This window comes from Muscardinus avellanarius (genome assembly GCF_963383645.1).
Source record: "Muscardinus avellanarius genome assembly, chromosome: 8".
Taxonomy (NCBI): Eukaryota; Metazoa; Chordata; class Mammalia; order Rodentia; family Gliridae; genus Muscardinus; species Muscardinus avellanarius.
In genome coordinates, this window is record NC_137794.1 from 78,247,603 (window position 1) to 78,270,086 (window position 22,484).

A 22,484-nucleotide genomic window follows, 5' to 3' on the forward strand; every position below is an offset into this window, starting at 1 on the left:
GGTTCTATCCTTTATCCTATGCATATTTTGGCACCTTTGTTGAGAATCAGTTGAGTGAGGATGTGTGGGTTTATTTCTGGGTCTTCTGTTCTGTTCCATTAGTCTGTGTGTCTGTTTTTATGCCAAAACTATGCTGTTTTGCTACAATGGGCCAGTAGTATAGTCTGAAATCAGATACTATGGTGCTTCCAGCATTTCTCAGGCTCTTCACTCAGGGTCTTTTGTTCTCCCAGGGTCTTTTTTCCCATTTTTGTAAAGACTAGCACTGGCATTTTGGCAGGGATTCCAATTCATGAACATGGGAGTTCTATCCTTTTATGTCTTTAATTTCTTTTTAGTATTTTATATTTTTCATTGTGCATGCCTCATTCTTAGGTTTATTCTTTGGTATGTTTTTTAGTGGCTATTATAAATGGAATTACTTTCTGGGTTTCTTTCTCAGTGAGTTCATTATTGATATGTAGAAAAGCTACTGGGTTTTGTTTGTTGATTTTATATCCTGCTACTAATCTTGCTTGTTTCTAAGCTTTGCTGGCCCAAAGCTCAGTATTACCCTGTGTATTCAAATTTCCAAGGTGGAAAATTAAGTGAACTTAAATTTAGCTTTTTTTATATCTAAAGTGAATTCACTCTAATTTTTAGAATTTTATGTACACTTCCCTTGAGAATATTGTCAGTATTCCTTACCTGTTGAGTAGGTTAACAGTATTGTGGAAGAGTAGAAAACATAATGTTCTGGGCCTATAGCCATGGGGTCAAGTTCTCTCCTTGTTATCTTGGATCATCTCTTAATTTTGCCAAGCCTGTTTTCTCATTCATAAATCATGAGCAATGCCAGAAACCCTCTTTTTAGTTTTGGAATAAATAGATAGGACAATAGCTATAAAGTTGCTAGTACATGCCCAGAAAACTTAGAAGCAGGGCTGGAGGTATAACGTTATTGTAAAGTGCTTGCCTAGCATGCCCAAAGGACTGGGCTCAATCATCAGCACAGACACATAAATAAATATACAATGCACAAGTACATTTGCAGTTTCTCCTAGTTTATGTATCCCTAACTGATAATAATTATGTCACCAGTAATTTATGAACCCCTTCATTGTAGGATATGTCACACAATTTCTTTTATCCTCATATTGGTTATGATTTAGGTAGAAAGGTGATCATCTAAGATTTATATGAAAAAGGAAAACTCCAATGGAAAGAAAAAAGGGATAGCGAAGAACACCAATCATAGCCTAGTTTTTATGCCAAAGTTCTTCAGTGCAACTAGATTATACTGCTACACACTGGGAAAGTTGATTGACCTTTATGTGACTCTTTGATTTAGGTTTGTGCTCTTTAAAATTGCTTTAGGAAAAACTCTGGTCTTCAAATGTGCGTCTTCTCCTGTCCACATCTTATTCCTGCTTTTCTGTTGCTGCCCTCACTCCCATTCATCTCACTCTGTCACAGATTGCTGCAAGTAGTTTGCTTCAGAAACAAGTTTTACTGAATGCCACATAAAAATGCCTTTTCATAAAGCATAAAGCTTGTTCCCACAGATGTCAGGGTAAAGGGACTGATTGCTCTAAGGTTGCTACTTGACTATGTTTTCAAAACTCTAATCGTACATCTGTCTACCATAACATTTTGAAGCAACTATTCTCTCTAGCTGCTATGTTTGGATATTTCCTATGTTTTGTTTGTCTGTTTTTAGTGCAGTGAAAGCAATATTCATATTGTTATTATTTTATATAATTAACAAAATACATTTTATATAATTATAAATTATTTTTCATAATGGTGGATTTGTCATTTAACATCTCTTCTGGCAATCATCTTAACAAGAGAAGAAATGCCTAAAGTTGGGTAATGATACTTTCTTATATTCTACCATATAATCAATCAGGACAGGCCAAGAATACTGGAATAAAGAGGATGGCATAGGCTTCCAAGCCATGGGGACATCTAGTTTAGCCATGCCAAAACCACCATAGAGCCATCAAGGTGGTGTGAAGTCAGATGTGAAGCTTGCCTAATGAAATTGACAAGCTGCTTTTCTGGACTCGGGACCTGTCTCTGTGGATAAACACTTAACTAGAAGTCAAATTCTAGTCTAGAAGATGGAAATTGCTTTATTTTACATAGTTTAATAGCCTATTCAATGTCCTCAGTTGAAATAAAAGGAACAGCCTTAGCCTACTCAAAGAACTTGTACCCACATAGGTACATCTGTATTATTCTAGGGGTGTTGAATGGCTCCAAATTTCCCCAGAGATGTTGACAAGATGGGATCTTAGAGACCAAAACCAATGTCCCATTCACCATCCCCAAATATAAAATGCTTTGCTGTATTTATCATACTTACTTTAACATGGGCAAGTAATAGGATATTTACCAATCTATGGGGGCGAGAGGATTTTTCTTTGTCCTCTACTAAATGTTAAATAGTTTATTTGCAGATAAAACATCTGAATAGACTTTGACTTCCAAATTTTAATTGCTGACCAATGATAAACTATTCTTTCTTGTTATTAAAATCTTAAGGTGAAGTAAACACAGAGTTCCTCTGGTTTTAGTGTTATTCCTAGAAACCAGTGAACCATCAGTTTGTACGGGAAATTTTATCATCATCATCTACATTATCCCAATGTTTGGTAAGAACATTTTGTGAAATGGAACAGTATGCATGGTAGCACATTCCTCTGTTACCTTCAAGGTGTTGTCACAATTCTGTTGAGGGTCTCTATCAACTTATTTGTGCAGGTTTAGACCGGCAAACCTAGAAGAAAGTAAGGCTATTCACCTCCTTTGTTCCATTTTGCTTGTTTGGGATCTTTTGTATGATTACCAGATTTGATCAACAGAGCATTATACTTCCTTAAGAATTTGAAATGGCATGTAAGACAGGACTTAAGGTAAGAGATATCAGCATACCTTTGAAGCTGCCTTCTGGGTCAATGTTGACCTCTGCATCATTGATCCTTTCTAAAACTAGGTCTTTCCACAGGTACACATTCAGTGGATAGCTTTTATACTTTATTACCATGATGTCATCTTATCTGTAATTTCTTACAATATACTGGTGTAATATATGTCGACATCCCAGGTACATTACTTATTTTACATTTTCCTTATCTTCTATTACCTCTGAAAAAGAAAGAGCTGTTAATATAATTTTAGCATGCCCCCCTAAAAATTACTAAATAGTCTGCTCTTCTAGTCTCTACAAAGAAATTTGACTCAATATTCTCATTGTCATCACTGAAACAGCACACTCATTCTAATAAAATACACTAATCATTTCTAGCTTTTTCTATTAATATTAGAATATCCAGCAAGGACTAATTTATTTTTAGCAAATGCCTTACTTTTTCTCCAATTAATTTTTCTATAAGTTCACTACTATCTCTAAGCAAAATGATGCTACCTGTACATTTGCTTCTAAAATAATTATGTACTGATTATATCCCAGAATTCTGCAGGCTAGTACTGATTGTTTACATTTTACACAGAGATCATTTTTAAATTGTGCTCTTAGCCTCAAATGATTCTTTATAAGTAAATCATGGTCCCTTTTGTATATTACAAGCACACAATTGTGAGCTTAGTTTTACTATTAAAATAGTATGGTGATGTTAATAAGTAGCTTTTATATTTCCAATTATTTTCAGTTGATAGTTTGAGTTGAGAACTCCCTTAGGGTTTCTACTTTTAAAACCTAAGGCATTCTGTGGCATTTCTATTGTGCTACATTAGGCATTTCTTTGGTCACTACCCAACTGGCATACATATAGAATAGTTGAGCAATAGCCCTCAGCACAGTGTTTTTTTTTAAAAAAAAAAAAAGTCTAATTTTTTTAATTCTGAGATAAGGGTTAGCCATGACATTTGGATTTTATTAGCTATCATTTACCCTGCCTGTATATTGTCTGCTCTGCCAACTTTACTAGTATTTCAGATGCACAAGCATCTGAAAATTGAGTAACTTTTGGGTTAAGTTAGGACTGAAGAAATCTACCAGTCTCTAGACCAAGTTATAATGGAAATGATTGGCTAAGCCAGTGCTAGCATTTTGTTCAGCATTCCCAACCTTAAGTAGATAATATAAGTTTGCATGTATGTCTAGTTGTATTTAATCTTTTAAGGAGTGTTTAATACAGTCATGCTTGGTGGTGCGACACAATACCTAAGGGCTAGTATTAAGATATGTTTCTGATCCTCTGAAAAGCTTTTCTGACCCAGTAGGCTGTGAACACTCACAATAGCCTTCAAGGTAATCTTCCATGAGTTATTGTAGGTTGATAACCTCACCTGGATTATTTATAGAAAAGAAAAGTTGCAACATGTTCCCGAATGGTCCAGCCAGTGGAATGGAATGAGGAAAGAATCATCTTTTGGACAACCAAGATGTTATCTATATAAGCCCATATAACAAAATATTTCATAAAAAGAGCTTGATTAATAACACTGATATAATCACTTTAGAGTTTTTTGCTGAAGCAATCTCAAATTATGTAAATGGGAAAAGATGAAAAGAGTAAGTAAAAATCATCTGCAACTTAAATGTATACTTTATGAGTATACAATGCTTCCCTGTTCAAATTCCTACTACAAAAAGCATAAGCTTAGAGAAGAATTATAAATTCAGAACAAAAATAGATTGTTAAATGAAACATCAAACTAACTTACTTAGAATATGAGATAATTGCAGATTTAAGGTAGTGTTTGCCAGCCCCCATTTCCACCCCAAGTCAAAAAGAGAATTATTGATGATTCCGTATTGTACTAACATCAGAAACTATTGTGGACTTCCATGTTGGTTCAAAGAATCAAAAGTGTTAGATAATACTGTAATCTTAGTACTTGAGAGACTGTGAAGGTTCCAGGCCAGTCTCAGCAACTTAGTGAGACCCTTAAAAACTTAATGCTTCAAAATAAAAAATAAAATGAGTCTGGAGGTCTAGTTCAGAGGTAGACTGCTCCTGAGTTCAATGCTAAGCATGCACAAAAAAAGTTAATTTTCAAAAAGGCTCCAAATTAAAATGTTTTTGCATTAAAGAAAATAAGTACATTTAGCTTAAATATACTTAAATTTTAAAAATTATACTACAAAAAATTAACACTAATAATACTGCAAAATATAGTCTTTTCAATTAAGCTTTTTAAATTGAGAAATAGTGGCAGACCACATGCAATTTTATGAAATAATACAAGATGTCCTCTGTTTTCTTTACCCAGTTGCCCTCAAATGCATGGAATTAATTACATGTCTGGAATTAAATGATACATAAAACTTTGGAGTTGTATTTTTTCAATTAGTACAATTCCACAGAAATTTGTTAAAGTTGTTGCATCTATCAATAGTCCCTCCCAAATGGTTGTTAAATAGTAGTTTATAGTGCAGATACACCACAATTTGTTTAGTTATTTATACATTGAAAAATATGTGGATTGTGTCTAGTTTGGGGCTATTGTTAATAAAGTTGTTATAAACATTAATGTTCTGGTTTTGTATGTAAGAACTTCATTTCTATGACATAAATGCCCAGGGTTGCAATTGCATGTGGTATTTGCATGTTTTATTGTTTAAAAAAACGTTCTGTTTTGCAAAGTAGCTGTGTATAAATGGTTCTGTTTCTGATTTCAAAACTTTTGCCTTTAGTTTTCTAAAGTTTGACAATAGTGTAGTTTGGTGTACACTTTTATGGGCTTATCCTGTTTGGGTTCACTTAGCTTCTTGAATTTGTAAGCTTATGTCTTTTGTCAGATTAAAAAGATTTAATCATTGCATCTTTGAGCACTTTTCTGGAACTGTCCTCCTTTTCTTTTCCTTTTGGAACTCAAATGACACAAACAGTAGCTCTTCTGTTATTGTCCCCTGGGTTACTAAGGTGCTATTCGTGGTTTTCAGTCTGCTTTTTCTCTGTGACCAAATTAAGTGATTTGTATTATTCTCTCTTCAAGTTTGCTGGTTCTTTCCTCCATCTCCTCCATTCTTCAGTTGAATTTTCTTATTTTGATAATTGTATTTTTTGAGTTCTAAATTTTTCAGTTTGATTCTTCCTCACATCTTTTTTTTTCTTTGCTGAGGCTCCTTTTTTCATTGTTTAGCCATATTTATAATTACTTATTTTTATTTTTGAGCATATCTAACTTAAAATATTTGTCAGAGAATTTAACATGTCTGTCATCTCTGTGTTACCTTCTATTGAATGCCTTTTTGTTCAATTTGAGATCCTTATTCTCAATTTGATGAATAATTTTTAATTGAAACATGGACATTTGGGGTATTATGTCATGAGACTCTAGATCCTAATTAAACCTTCTGCTTCAGATGATTCCTCTGATACCACTTTGACAGGAGAAAGAAGGATGCTGACTCATTTTTATCAAATGAGGATGGAAATCCAAACCCCTCGTTTAACTTCCATTGAGGCTCAAGGTAGAAAAGGCTTTTCATTAAGGATGAAGCTCTCACTCCTTACTCTCCCCTCAGTGATATCACTATGGGGTAAAATTGTCGCCTGCTGCCAGGTTGCATTCACAGATGCCAGAAGGGCAAGGGATTGGCCTCACTGCTGCTGAATAAAAAGTCCTGATTCTCCATGAGGCCTCTTCTGACACAACTCCTATGGGGAAGGGAGATGTTCCTATTACTACAGAGTGATGCTCGAATTCCAGATTCTCCATAGGTCTTCACTGACCCTCACATATAAGGATGAGGGTGTTATCAAATTTGAAAGGTCTGTTCCTACTAAAAACTGTTTGCAAATAACCACACAGTCCTTCTGAGCAGGTGTGGGGGTCTGAGTTTTTCTAGGACTCGGTGATAAGTGAGTGGGGCATGCATACTGTCATCAGAGCTTTTCGAAGAAAGGGAAGATTTCCAGGGATTAAAGTGCTACCATTTCCCCCCCTAATTTGCTCATGGTTGGATATATGGATCTGTCATGGAACTGGTGAGTGTGATTTTTACCATCACAATGAGATTATAATGAGCTAAAGAGTATCTGGAGTATCAACATGGCATCCAGATTAAATCCAGCCAGAATAGAATCCCCGTCACACCTGGTGACTGAAAATATGTGATCAGTCAGTGGTTGATGCTGGGAGCATGTGATTAGCATCCGAATTAAACTTGTAAGCAAGTGACATAGCTGGCAGAATTGACTATCAATAATTTGTGGAATTCAGTCTGGTGGTAGAGCAGGGCAGGAGGTGAGGAAAGGTCGTCTTACTTTCTAGTAGTAATGAACGTACAGAATCCCTGTTTGACCTCCAGATGCCACAACCTGGCAGCAAGTCTTAACTCCCTATTCTTTGTTGATGCAGTTGGAGAGTGATGTTAGACTTGTTCTTGTTTGTTTGTTTGTTTGTTTGTTTGTTTGTTTTTCCTGTGGTGTTGGATAAAGAAAAGGTAACATTTTCTTTAAATTTTATGACTTTCTTGGCTGTCCCTTTCCTGGTCCTTTGGCCAGAGAGAGCAGGACTTTGTTGGGGCTTTTAAAAACCTGTGACCTTTGACATTTCTGGATTGTGAGCTCCTTAGCACCAAATCACATACTTTCACCTGAGACAGAAACAGAGAGAAAATTCACTCTCATGTCCTTCTTCGGTCTCAAGGTCATAGTAGGTCCTGCTTTTCAGAGTCTTCTTATGTTTGTTACATATGTAATATCCAGGATTGGGGGTAATAGCCAGAAGTTTTGGTTAATCTTAGTTCAAGGTATAGAAAAAAAAAATTCCTCCTGCTATTTTAACTTCTTGGAACAAAAGTCAAAATATAATATTTTAAACATTAAGGATGTTACTTTAAACTACTACAATGGAATCTTTTTAACTTAACAAGAGGCTTCAGTTTCCTTTTATCTATTAACGTCTAAGTGAATTTCTGGGACCTACAATCATAATTTAATTTGTGGACATGCAAAAAATGTTAATCTGATTTAGTTATAGAGAGAAAAAATATAATTTCCTTTTAGTCAGTAATGATATCAAGGTGATATGTAATTCCCTACCAGGTGAAATAGAAGTGAACAAATCATATTTGTTGTATGGAGGTGAAAAAAAATAAAAATAAAAAGATTTAGACTTAGCTCTGCTTTGAATGGTATGTTAATCAGCTTTTGTTGCTGTGACCAAAACACCTGGCATAAACAATTTGCAAAAGAAAAAGGTCCTCTTCCTGGCCGGCCGTGGTTTGCGTCTTCTCCGCTAATAGCAAGATGTCTTCAGGAAATGCCAAAATTGGGCACCCTGCCCCTAACTTCAAAGCCACAGCTGTTATGCCAGATGGCCAGTTCAAAGATATCAGCCTGTCTGACTACAAAGGAAAATATGTTGTGTTCTTCTTTTACCCTCTTGACTTCACTTTTGTGTGCCCCACGGAGATTATTGCTTTCAGTGACAGGGCAGAAGAATTTAAGAAACTCAACTGCCATGTGATTGGTGCTTCTGTGGACTCTCACTTCTGTCATCTGGCATGGATCAACACACCCAAGAAACAAGGAGGACTGGGACCTATGAATATTCCCTTGATATCAGATCCTAAGCGTACCATTGCTCAGGATTATGGAGTCCTTAAGGCTGATGAAGGCATCTCTCTCAGAGGCCTTTTTATCATCGATGATAAGGGTATCCTTCGGCAGATCACTGTAAACGACCTTCCTGTAGGCCGTTCTGTGGATGAGACTCTGAGACTCGTTCAGGCCTTCCAGTTCACTGACAAACATGGGGAAGTGTGCCCGGCTGGATGGAAACCTGGCAGTGATACCATCAAGCCTGATGTCCAAAAGAGCAAAGAATATTTCTCCAAGCAGAAGTGAGCGCTGGGCTTTTTTTTTTTTTTTTTTTTTTTTTTTTTTTTTTTTGCCAAGCTGCAGTGGCCAGACATGAACACAAAGCCTCTTTTATATTTTTCTCATGCTTAAAACACAAGATGTATGGAGTAAGACATGCTTTCCTACAGGGGTTGGGGAGGCTAGCCTTCTCTTGGTGGGAATGGCCTGAGCTATAATGGGGACAGGCTCTCTGATGTGTATGATGTACCAGTAGCAGGGCATCAGCCCATTATCTTTTGTAGTGTCTATTAAACTTGAACTGCGATCTTTATGATTCTTAAAAAAAAAAAAGAAAGAAAGAAAAAGTTTCTTTTAGCTCAGAGTTTCAGAGGATTCAGTCTGGGGTGGGAGAGCTACATCACTGTGGGACTGAGGTGAGGCAGAACAACATGGCAAAAGGGCATGATGGCGAAAATTTTGTTCAACTCATGGCAGCCAGGAAGCAGAAAAAGAGAAAAATAGGAAGGAGCCAGGGACAAGACATAGTCCCCAGTGCCACTCCCCCAGTGACCTACTTTCTCCAGCCATGTGCCACCTGCCAACAGTTATCACCCATTCATTTAGTTCATTCAGTTATGTTTTTAATTTTTTAGTGGTGCATTTTAGTCATACATCTTAATGGAGTACAAGATGGTGAAGACACACATGCACACATCACCCAATTATCCCTTACCCAATTCCTGCCCCATTCCCTCCTCCTCCCTCTTTCTCATGTTTGGCTTAGTGACTGACATTCATATATTTCTTGATTCAATCCCTTGCCAAAGCCATGCTTCTGGAAAAGCTGCACTGGGGACCACGCATTCAGCACATGAGATTTGGACGGGGGAAGAACAGTCTAGCTCCAAACCATTATAAATACCAATGACTAAAACAACTGGCATATTTTTTTCACAAGTGGATAATTGTGTGTTTGCCTAGCATAATAGCACATGTACTTACTCTTATTATTCTAGCCATCTTTAAAAAAGGAAAAAATAAAATTTATCTTATTTTAATTGCAGGAAATCAGACCAACAATAAGAATATGTTGCTGTTCTCCACTTTGTACACCATTCCTTCTCTTCAAAGAGTTCTCCCTAGGTACAGTCTATATTATTCAAGCTATTTTCTGAGCTCTGGAGGATTTCCTAACCACCTCCCTTTTCCCTCTCTATTCTCTCTCGCAGCCTTTCTACCTCTAGAGGTCTGTCTCAAAGTGCTAACCTGTCACTGTCAGGAAAATGGAGGGAACTAGAGACTATTACGCCAAGTGAGATCAGCCAGTCTCAGAAAGTCAAGCATCATATGCTTTCTCTCATATGTGGAACTAGAGAGAAAAAAGGAGAAAATAAATTAGGAGAGAAACCAGTGGAGTTAGTGGAGGGGAACTGGGGGAGGGAGGTGGGGAGTGGATAGAGGGAGACTGATGGAGGAAAAAGTTCAAATAACACTATGCTCATACCTGAAGGTATCTTTACCTATCTCGCTAACATGTACAAGGAGAAATGGGGGAGGGTGGAATCTGGAGGGAAACACAACACCAAGTGCTGTGTGCATATATGTTTGTATCACTTTGAAACTCACTATAATATATAATTACAGTGCACTAATAAAAGTATCCACCCACCACACAAATTTTAAAAATTTCAACCTACAACATGCTCTCAGAATGGGTTGTCAATTCTCTGGAGAAGCAACACTCTAACATTGTCTTAAATAATGAGTTAGGATTACTCAAGATAGAAGGCTGAATGAGGGTGGGGGTGAGAGGAGGGATAGAAAATCAGCATTCTTTGTTGGTGGAATAGAGAAATGAATGAAGGAACAGGGGAGAGAAACCACATTTGTCATAAAACTACCAACAGCTTACTACTGGCATGGGCTCAGAGTAGGAGTGGTGGGAACGAGACGGGAAAAGAAGCTAAGCATCACTTCAAGAAGGACTTGTTTTCCATGTGAAAGATTTTATGCTTCTGCAAGGGGTTTTCCTAAACATATTGCATTAAAAACTGGCATAGCATAGCTAGATTTGAGGTCTGATATACATTCATGTACTCACTCATTATAGCCCTAATCTGTAAAGTTTTGATTTCCATGATTCTAGTACAAGGATCCCAAACTTTCATCAGATGAACTACTAGCTCTTACCTGAACATAACCCATAGCTTTTCTGCTTATGATCTCTGAACAAACAAGTCTCGTTTCACCTTCATCTGCAAAAACACAACATTCTTCCAAGGGAGAGCTGTGGGGATTAATGAACCAACACAGGAAAAAAATCCAGTTTATTGTTTGCTACTTTGTAAACATACAATTTTCTTTTTCCTGTCAACTCATCTAAATCTCCTTCAAATTACATTTCTATATGCATCCCTCTAACAAGATGGAAAGTTCCTTAAGGCTGGAAATGTATCTCAGACAGTTGCCCTAATCAAGGGCAATTTCACTCTTCAAATAACATATGACAATTTCTGGAGATAGTTTCAATTGTCTCAGTACTTGACTCTTTTTACTGTAGAATGTCACTGGCTATACTAAAACACACAACAGCCTCCATAACAAAGCACTGCCCAACCCAAAACATCAACAGTGCCAGGTTTAGTTCCTCTTTATAACCCAGGTAGCAACTGGAAGCCCTGCTCATTATAGGATACATTTAGAATTGTTAGAAATGACTTGAAATCCCTTTGTAGAGGTAAATTTTATAAAATGCTATTAGAAAGTTAAAATTAAATTAAAAATTTTTATGACATAGGAAAATTGTGAAGAGAGAAGAGTTTCTGAATCTTGATTAACTTGGGGAAAACAAATTTCCATTTTTATTTAGAGGTGACCAATTTAAAAGCTAAAGTCCTCTTAATCAGCAAGCTTTTGTAATGAAATGCGGCGGGATTTACTTTTATATCAAAGGAGTTCCCCTGGTAGTTAAAGAATGCAACTGAATACAATTAAAAGATCACTGATCAGCACAATGCAGTTCCTCCACTGCATTCAGGAAGAGAGCACTTAATAATCTAGAATCTAGTGACACTTTAACAAGGAGTTTAAACGTATTGCCCCCGAATCTCAGAATTTATCAATATTTGTTACTGTGATTTTCATTTCAAAGTAATGAAGTGATGGGTAAGAATCAAAAGAAAAGTTTGTGATTAGGGAAAAAATTGCTTCACAAATAATTCAACAGGTACTTAAAGCTGAAGAGAAGAGATGAACTAGTGATAGATTGGTAACACTGAACACACATAGTAAGGATTTCATGCAGAAGAATGAGTGGAGATACAGACAGTACCCAAGGGATTTAACCAAACCAGTAGCCTCTTTACCTATGGACAGCCAGATAATGTCCTAATGACCAGGTTACCATGGGACTGGTCCATTCAGTGAAGAGGACATTTTCATGATTCCTGGTGGATAAAGGAGTAAGAAGTACTAGTATAGTCTTTATAAAAGTGCTCAAATCAGTACGTGATAGTACAGTCAAAATCTTTGCTAGAAGACACTAGTCTTTAACTCTAGTACCCTGTATTCTAAAAAAAGAGTCTCATGAATGCAAAGATTCTGACAATTCTATCACATAAGGGAATAGTTCTTACTATCACTATTTTATTGCAAATAATAATATCTAATTCAAAGAGAAACATACTAATTTAGTGACTTTTCAAAAATATTTTTAAAAAGAAAACTTAATTTTGCTCCTATAGTTTCAGTGGCATTTTTTTCTTAGCTGTCTATTAATGTGCAAATGAGGGGTTATTATGGCAGGGGTGCACAGTCCCTGTCATGCAGTTCTTTCTCCAGACTGTTTCTCCCAAGCATGGTCACAGCCGCTACCTCTTCTCTCCCAGGATGGCCCCTCCTTCATCCCATACCACTTCTCTTTGGGAGACAAAATCTTCCAGAATATACTTTCTCCCTCAAATCCAATTAAAGATTATCTAGCAGAGCTTTTAACTAGATATTTCTTCATCTTCAAATAGTTCTTTACTCATTAATAACTTCTAGTGTATCCTCTGAACTAAAACAGCTCCACTTCCATCCAGCAGAAAACTCTCCCTGTTAGCTAATCAAAAATGACTTTATTAGGCTCACCCTGGTAGCTCCTTCCCCCACCCTCATACTTTAACTTCCGGATTGAGAACTGCAGACTTTCCTAGTGTGCCCTTCCCCACACTAAATATGATGGTGTGACGTTAGTACCCAACCAGATCAATGCCTGACTACAGTGTCATCATGAATAGTCATCATCAATGTTCTAGGATATAGCTTTAAGAATTCATCCAAATGGGATTCCTTTTGCTTATTTTTTCACTTATCAGAAAATTGTATCTTTTTGTTTCCCTCTACTAGCACTCAGAATTTGACTAAATATTGTACTATTGTCCTACTAATATGATGGAATACAAAACCACTCAATCTGAGGAGATAGATACCAAATGTACTCTAATAAATCATCAATTTTACTAAGTATGAACTTTCCTGACCACTGGGACTTTCTTTTACTGTCTGTTTCAGAAAAGGTTATGTGAAATTTACAATCCAAAATTCAGTGCACAATACACTGTTATGATGTTCTTTGTTTGTAGGTGTCTGTATCATTACTCTTCTGTAACATGCCATCTTAATTACACTGTGTGCCCTGGTTCCTATTACAAGTCTAAAAAGGAGCCTCTCTTGCTTACAAAGACTCCCTCCAAAAAAAATGTCATGGGATCTTCCTCATCTTATTTTGGTGGTCAGGCTTGAGAATCTCAAGCCCTGACCTAAGGAAAAGTACAGTAGAATTTGATTGACACAAATGCAAACGTTAAATCTATTCATGAATGGCCATAATTTTTTTGCACCTAAAGTAGTTTGTTTTAGATTGCCTCGCAATTAATATATTTTCATGTAAACATGAGTTAGAGGAAAATAGACCAATATATTTGTAAGGCAGATGGACATCGCTGGAATCAAGAATTCATGCTGGAGTCCAGATTCAGTCTGATGAACCATTTTGGAGCCCTGAATATGGTCTCAAACTGATTGTCTTTGTAAAGTTATTTTCTCAGCGAGGTCCAGCTCTGTTACCTTTGCTCGATGTCTAAAGCCTCTCTGTTTTGTTTCAGCTGGCAGGGTTCATCTACGCCTGCTATGTTGTGAAATGTATAACTGAAGAAGAGGACAGCTGTAAGTATTAAAGCTCTATTATATTTCTTTTAAGTTCAAAGTGTTTTCTTTGCTACTCCCTACCTAGCCTTCCTACTTCTCAGACAATATCCCTCAACCCCCCAGTAGAACAGAGAACCGGCCTTTGGTGCCCATCAGGCTAAAATGTTTCATAAAAGAATCAACATATTGAAGATTTAGAAAATGGTCTTTGTTTTCATTAAAAAGTATTTTTTAAAAAATCTCTTATTATCCCTCTAACTCTAGTAGGGAATACAAAGGGGATATTGGAGATGGAAGTGACTTTTAAATGCATTTTAACTTGACTGATTCCTATTTAATAAACCACTTATTAGGTATTAGTAACTTAACAGTTTCACCTAGTACTACTCTTCTCAACAATCAATAATGTACAATAGATCCAAAATTCTCACAAGAATTGACTTCAGATTAAATCAGGGAAATTATCTCTTGAAAATCAAATGGTCATATATCCTTTTTATTCCTACAATTTAAAAAAAAAAACATGGCTAGAACTCTATGTCAGAGTCTCAGCATTGGATTGGATTGCTTGGTTCAGAATTCAGACTGTGTCCTCACACAAGCTTTTTGTGGCTTCAGTGTCCTTCCTCTTCTTTTTTTTTTTTTTTTTCTTTTCTTTTTTTTTTTTCATTTTTGCGATACTGGGAATAGAACCAAGGGACATTCTACCTCTGAGTAGCATGCCCAGCCCTATTTTTTATTTTTTTATTTTGAAACAGGGTCCCACTCAGATGCAAAGGGCTTCACTAAGTAGTAGCTGAAGCTGTCCTTGAACTGTGATCCTCCTGTCTCAGCCTCCTAAATGCTGGAATTACAAGTATATGTCACCACGCCTGGCTGTCCTCCCTTTTCTAAACATAGTAAGAATAAGGTCTGATTGTGCCCCTGAGGCTCTAAAACAGAAGGATTAGAAAAAGACATTCCTGTACTGTCTAGGTACTATCATGGATAATTGTCTGTGTAACTATGATGGGACAATCAGCATTGAAAATAATTTTTCTTGACTTTCAAAAAAATCTTCAGAATGACCACATTTTTTTAAAATAAGGGGGTGGGAAGTAAAATCAACTTCTCTCTTACATGATGATTTGAGGGAAATATCCAAAGAAAAATATATTTCTTCACTTTCTAATCATACTAAAAGGAGGAGGGAGTACAAGACAATTAGTTTAAAGGAGTTAATTTTTAATCAGTCTCACAAATGATTCAAATATAGTGCCTAGTTCATATTATTGTGTGTGTAATAGGAAATGATGATCCTTTCACTAAATAAGTATTTATAAAACACTCCTCAATATAACAAGTGCTATATCAGATTTAGAAGACTAAGATGAGTAATACTCTGCCTTTACCTCTAAGAACTTGCCATCTAAAAGAAAAAAAATGAACATGGAAGCACATAAGTATAATAAAACTGTATCAGGCAAAGAAAAGAAAGGGGTAAGGAACATTCTCATAGAGGATGCTCCTGAACTCGGTCTTAAAAAACAGATGTGTGTTGGGTAGGTGGCATAGGACCACGGTGGCCCTAGGCAAAAGGTGAAAAAGCACCTAGGCATATCTCAGTGAGATTAATGTGAGTGAATTATGTCCTGTGCTAGAAGAGAGCATCCAGAGAATACTGGAAAACACGCATGGATGAAGTAATAGGAAAATTAATAGGAAAGATTAAAGAGTTTGGGCTTTATTTTGTGTGATTTAATGGCAAATCAATTGGTAGGTAGCTTATAAGAAAAGAATTAATACAATCAAGAAGGAAGAAAGATTAGGAAAAGAAAGACTGGTGAAGACATCATCAAATTGAGACACAGGGTGATAAAGATCTGGACAAAGACCAGTATTGAAAATGGAGAAAAATTACATGAGGTGATACCTGCTAAGATGATATGACCAACAGGGTCCAGTTGGGTACTATGGTAAGGGAAATGGAGGCAATTGGTAGATTCCTAAATGTCTGGTGTGAATGAATGACAGACAAAAACGCCACTTAGTTTGGGTGGATTACAATAATTAGTTCAGTGAGCAAGTTGAGTTTGAAGTGCCTAAAGAATATACAAGAAAAGACATCAAGTAAGCATTTATCTTTCTTATCATATGCACAAAGGATTTATTCATATATTAAGAAGGGTAAAACATGTATATATTTTAAAGTGTATGGGCTCCACAAACTATGTAAGCTCTTTCAGTTATTACTATTTAGTGAATATACACCAAATACTCGGGGAAGGAAAAGTCCACGGGTCAATGTTCAGATGGAAGCTCGGCTTTCCCTAGACTAGAATGTTTTATTGCATTTCACAATAATCCCTATACATTTCTTCAGACAATACTTACTGACCATCAGGTCTCCCACACAGACAAATCAACAATCTCTCCAGAATAGCATCTCTCCAAGGGCATCCTAGAAATGCTAATTTTACAAAATATACTGCTCAAAAAATTCCAAAGATAAGTAAATTTCTAAATTCTGAACATTTAGAATGCTCATCTCGCCAGGCCTGGTGGCACATGCTTGTAATCCCAGCGCTTGGGAGGCTGAGACAGGAGGATCACACAGGTTCAAAACCACCCTCAGCTACTTAGTGAGGCTCTCAACAACTTAGTGAGACCCTGTTTCCAAATAAAGTATAAAAATAGGTCTGGGACTATAGCCTGGAGGTAGAAAATCCCCTGGATCCCATCTCCCAGTACCATAAAAAAAAAAGAATGCTCATTTGCATATTAATATCTTCAAGAGTAGTGCAATGAAGAAGTCATGCCCAGCCCAATGTGTGAGACAAAACACAGATCAAAAAGAGAAACCAGAGAGAGCTTCACAGTTCCCTGGGAAGCTCGCAGCACACCAGTCAAGGCAATTTGGGGGAAGCAGCAAGGGCATCCTCACAGCAGAGATCCAGAGTGGAAACTTTATGTTGGCTTCAAGGAAAAGGAACGGCCATGGTGAGCAGAGTTAGGGTCGACTGCTGCATTTGTGAGTGGTGCCCCGTGAACTTTATGCCCCCAGGGCTGTTACATCATGTGGTTTTAGAGCTGTCTAACATTCCTAGATGATTTAGAGTAAGCCAGGGTTACTTGGAAAGAGTAAGTGATCTTTGTTGTAGAGGTTAAAGCTTCAATATACAGAACTTAAATGCATGATAAATAAGTCTCCCAAATTCTTGGACACGAAACCCTTTCATTAAAAAACCCTTAATATTTCAAAGAATTAGAATTCCAGGGAATGTGTCTTAGAGAATTCTTCCCCTTAAAGCCATGTGAATCCAGGGATCACATATCACCAGTATCTTTTGAAAAATCAATTTTATCACTCAATTATCAAATTAACTTTTACCAAAAAACTTCAAAAATAATGTGTATGTCTTATATATTTTGGTGAAACCCCCGTATCTGCATTCACTAATCTAAAACACAAGAAAACCTCTCATACACAAGTTTTCTAATGTTATTCTCACTGCTTTGTAGGCAAGACAGAAACCATATATTTTTCATATCCAAATAGACTTCCACTCCTTTGTAACTTCTCATTAGAGATCTACCCATGTTCTTTCACACAGAGACAATTAGAAGTACTTGTTGATTACAATGGTCTACATTGATATATTCCATATATTATCATTATCTTGGTCCCTTTTCTGTGTGTTCATCTCCAGACACTGTCTAGATATCTGACGTTCAATGCTCCAAAGTAAAGAAAGCTTGAAATTTTGGTCTAAATTTAAGTGATTATATCATCTTGGTCCATAAAATCTTGGTGAAAGTTAAAAAAAAAATAGTGCTTTCAGAGAGTAAGTCCTGAAGTACAAGAGAGGTTTGATGTGTATAGAAACACTGGGAAAACCTGTTTGTGTCTGTTTTTTCTTGCTATGTATTTACAATGAAACATGGGAGAGTATAGTAGCAAGAGTAGGTGCTAGCTCTCTGCTCTCCAAATTAGTTAGGTTTCTATTCCCAAGGGCCTCATGAGGAACAGAGGGTAGTTTTTGGTTCTATAATTTGTGCTGAATGGACTGTAGAGATAAGGACCTAGTTATGGAAACCAGATGAATACAGTTGTGTATTCATTCACGGTACGGTACAGCCTTGAAAACAATCAGAAGCTAACCTGCTTTGTGCTCAGTTCTGATACCCCAAGATCACAGCAGCGACTGCACCCAGGAAGCCTCAGTGAAAAGAGACAGAAACCTCCAAGGAGCTCTGGAGCAAAGACTCAAGCTTAGATTCCATAAAATAGCAGCAAATCATTGTGGAAATAAGGACAAACACCCAAATGCCTGAGAATTTTTCTTGTTTCTCTTTTTTAAACAGGATCTCATTTACTTTTCTAGATCTCAGTTTAATTGATATTTATATAGATATCATATTAGTCCATGTGGGCTGCTATAACAAAATACAACAGAGTCCCTTATAAACAACAGAAAGGTATTGCTCAAAATTCTCACTCTTAAAATCCAAACTGACTGACCACACAACTTAAGATTTATTTTTTCACTGCTTTTGGAGATTTTAAGGATCAAGCTGTGTCAGGTCAGGTCTGTGGTACCAAGAAGCTGAAACAGAGAAAGGCCTTGCTCTCACATCACAGAGGCTGGAAACATGAAAGAGAACACAGGAAGGAGGGACCTTTTATAATCCCCAAGGCTACACCCCCAGGAATCCCTGCTTGGCAACCAAGCCTCACCTCCAACATGGCTGCCTGGTTTTGTGAGGGTTAGGGGGACATCCTAAATTTAAACCATTACAAGGCTAGAATTCCAAGATCAAGGTGCCTGCCTACTTGTTTTCTAGTAATGTCTGGGTTCCTGGTCCATGGATCACACCACCTTGCCATGACCCCATGGGGTGGAAGGGGACAGGCTGCTATCCAGGGCCTCTTTTCTAAGGGCACAAATCTTATTCATGAGCTCTCGTGACCTAATCAGCTCTTAAAAAGCACCATCAAAAACACCATCACATTTGTGCCTGGGTATCAACAAATGGATTTTAGGGGGACATAAACATTCAGATCATAGTAGATACTTCAATGGAACCTTTCCTCCCTAGTGCAAAAGCCTGGATCTTGAAGTCTACATCTGTGACCCTTTAGTTCTCTAAGCTCACAGCCTGGTAAACTGTCTGTGTAAAGGTGTGGATCACCACTGCCACCTGCTGTGCTTACCAGAATATGACACCCAGCCTCGCAGCAGAGATCCCAGATGGAAGGACGTGGACATCACCCACCCACGGACTCCTAGGTAGGGCTGCCATGGAGCACCCCACAGCAGCCCATTGCTCACAGCCCTGGAGGCTGACAGTCCAAGATCAGGAGGTTGGCAGGCTTGGTATTTCCTGAGCCCTCCTTCCTTGGCATGTAGATAGCACCTGCTCCCTGACTGTGCCCTCATATTGTCTCTGTTCTGTGTGTGTCTTCCTCTTCCTTAAAAGGACTCCAATTCTATATAAGGTCCTTATGACCGTGTTTAACCTTCATTCCCTCTTTAAGGACCCTATCTTTAAATATGATCACTCTGGAGATTTGGCCTTCAATTTATGAACTTAGGGGTCACAAGGTTTAGTCTATATTACACCACACCCAAACACATACACACACACACACACACACACACACACACACATTATCATTCCTCTCTCTCTCCTTCCCTCCCTCCCTCCCTCTCTTCTCCCTCTCCTTCTCCCTCTCCCTCTCTCCCTCTCTCCCTCTCTCCCTCTCTCTGTGTCTCTGGTTTCTGGACACAGAGCAGGAAGTGGATCTGACCTCAGCTTGCTTGCCCACATATAAAATGCCTGTGGGTACCCAGGTGTGGTAGCACATGCCCATAATCCCAGTACTCGGAAGGCTGAGATAGGAGGATTGCAAGTTTAAAGCCAGCCTCAACAAATTAGCAATATCTTCGACAACTCAGTGAATGTAACTCAGAGGTTTAAAAAAAAAAAAAAAAAGTCCCCTGGGTTCAATCCTCAGTGTCAAAAACAAAGGGCTTTGGGCTTATAATGTGGCCCAGACCACTACATACTACCTGCCACCAGACAAGACTCTGGTGTCACTTGGCCGACACCTCTGCAGCCAGGTGATCTGTATCCATATGAATAGTTCTTCACCAGAAAAAAGCTCTGGAGGGCATACCTTAATCTGTGAACCCTACATGCACAGGGCAACCATTGCAACACATTTTTGTGTATTTGTTCATGAAAAAGCAGCAAACTGTCATGGTGGAGAAAGGCTTCCTCCAGAAGCGCAGGCAGCCTCGCTGCGCTGTTTCTCTAGCAGAGCTCTTGCCTGTGTCATCTGTCACCGGCCACACTGAGCTTTCCTGACAGTCCCCAGACTTCTCTATTCTCCTCTGTTCTCTTTTACAATATTCTGTAATAGAAACTTTTTTCTGATTCCTGGTGTGCCTTCTGTCAGATAAGCAGCTCTCCCCTCTTGCTTAGTCCTCAGCTTCTCTGCACACCAGTGGGATGGCCTCTTCAGTGACAGAACTTAGAATTTATCTCTACACTTCATTAGCATCATTAGCGATTATAAGAAATTCATGCAGCTATGGAAAATATCACTAATCCATGATTTTAAAACTTGTCATCATATGATTTTTCAATTTTTGTTATGTTTTCTTAGAGAATATTCTTTAATAATTTAACACTAAATGTCCGTCCTTTTGCAAGTGGGCCCATCTTTCTAAGTAAAGTCAGCTTTTCATATTTATGGGTCCACATCTGTGGGTTCAACCAAACACAGATCAAATTTATTTGGGAAGAAATTTTATCTGTCCTGAATGTGTACAGACTTTTTTGTTCTTGTCATTATTCAGTAAATGAAAAAGCAGCAACCTGTCATGGGGGAGGAAGGCTTCCTCCAGGAGCTCAGGTAGCCTTAATCATACAATAAAAAAATAAAACTATGTACAGCCCGGCGTGATAGCACATGCTTGTAATCCCTGCATTTGGGAGTCTGAGACCAGAGGATCACCGGACAGCTTCAGCTACTTAGTGAGGTCCTCTGCAACTGAGTGAGACCCTGTTTCAAAATAAAGAATAAAAAATAGGGCAGGGGGTATAGCTTGGAGATTGAATGCCCCTGGGTTCCATCCCCAGACCCAGAAAAAAAAAAAAACTATGTACATAGCATTTACATTGTATAGGTATTACGAGTAACCTAGATATGTTTGCAGGAGGAAGGTGTAGTTTATATACAAATACGATGCCATTCTAGCTAATGAACTAGAGAAGCTATGGCTTTTGGTATCTACATGGGTCCTGGAACCAGTTCTCCTTGGATACCAAGTGATCACTACATTCTCTTTTTCTAACAGAGATTCTATGTATTTGCAAAAGTTATTAAATATTGAAATCAGCTGGGAAAAGATATGGAATATCATTTAAAAATAATATCCTAGGGGACTTGTTTTGAAAACAATATTGCAAAATTAATTCTAGATGTTTTAAAGTTGGCGTCAGACACATCCCCACTGAGAACAAATGAATAAAAACCTGTCCTGAATGCTCTGAAATCAAGTGGCCTAGGGATAACAGTCACAATTGATTTTACAGAGTCTTTCATTATAAAAGAAAACCACATAAAATTATTCACTTCTCTGAGAATAATAATTTTCTGTTATGTTGCTTGATTTTTCTTCTGAAGCCTGCTGGACCACACTTCTCCTTATCGAACTCTATTCTGTAGATTTTGATCATTTCTTCAGTTAGTCATGATCATTGAATTAGAATGCTATTCTTGGAACACAGACACACACTACCACCTATGGATTGGGTAGAAAAGGGGGAAAGGAAGCACATTCCCTCTTTAAAATTTTTGTTCCTGTCTGCTTACAAAGTAATGTAGGTTAACTGCAGAAAGTAAATACAGATTAAAAAAAAAAATCAAAATGACCCCTACCTCTGAATTCTGATTCTCTGCTAACATTTCAGCATATTTCATGTCTACTGGGCTTCCTTTCTTCCTTCCTTCCCTCCTTCCTCCCCTTCTGCCTTCCTTCTTTTCTTCTCTCCACCTACCATCTCTCATTCTTCCTATCTGGTTGTTAGGATCATACTATATTTCCTGTTCAGTAATCTGGGCTTCCTTTCAGGTCATTTATAAATTATTCTTTAAACTTAACCTAAGAGGTGGCAATTAGCAGTTTAGTAAAGGTACTGAATCTTTATGTGCCCAGCTGATGGGGAGAGCTATGAGAAGGGCATGTCTAGTTTATGTACTGAGATTCATACTCAAGCAATCAAATGAAAGAGGAATCTGTTGTTTATAGCTATTTTTTATCACAATTGTTTTTATAACAATTGTTTTAGGAAATTGAAGGTGGCTCAGTGTAATAATTTCATCCATATATACCAGCTTCCCATCAAACCAAACTCACCATTTTTTTCCTCATCTTGGAACAGCATTACTTATTATTAAAGCCTGAAGGCCAAGATTTTTAATTCCACTAGTCTCCAGCTGTGCTATGCAGAATCCTCCTGGGGTTGAGGCAAAAGGAG

General features: G+C 37.6%; 2 protein-coding genes across 4 annotated transcripts in view; both read left to right on the forward strand.

Moving 5' to 3' along the window:
• NKAIN2 (sodium/potassium transporting ATPase interacting 2) overlaps positions 1–22,484 on the forward strand; it is a gene marked incomplete at both ends in the record, with an annotated part of 1,067,732 nt that overhangs the window by 1,024,094 nt on the left and 21,154 nt on the right. For all 3 annotated transcript variants that reach the window (XM_080700348.1, XM_080700350.1, XM_080700349.1), the window contains one exon: positions 13,913–13,973. In XM_080700348.1, coding sequence (XP_080556474.1) covers positions 13,913–13,973 — 61 coding nt within the window. The remainder of the gene's footprint in view (positions 1–13,912; positions 13,974–22,484) is intronic.
• On the forward strand, positions 8,211–8,816 carry LOC308266248 (peroxiredoxin-1-like; the record flags this gene model as incomplete). The annotated part of the gene is made up of 1 exon (XM_080700351.1): positions 8,211–8,816. One exon carries the CDS (start codon positions 8,211–8,213, stop codon positions 8,808–8,810), a length of 600 nt encoding a protein of 199 aa, XP_080556477.1. The 3' UTR covers positions 8,811–8,816.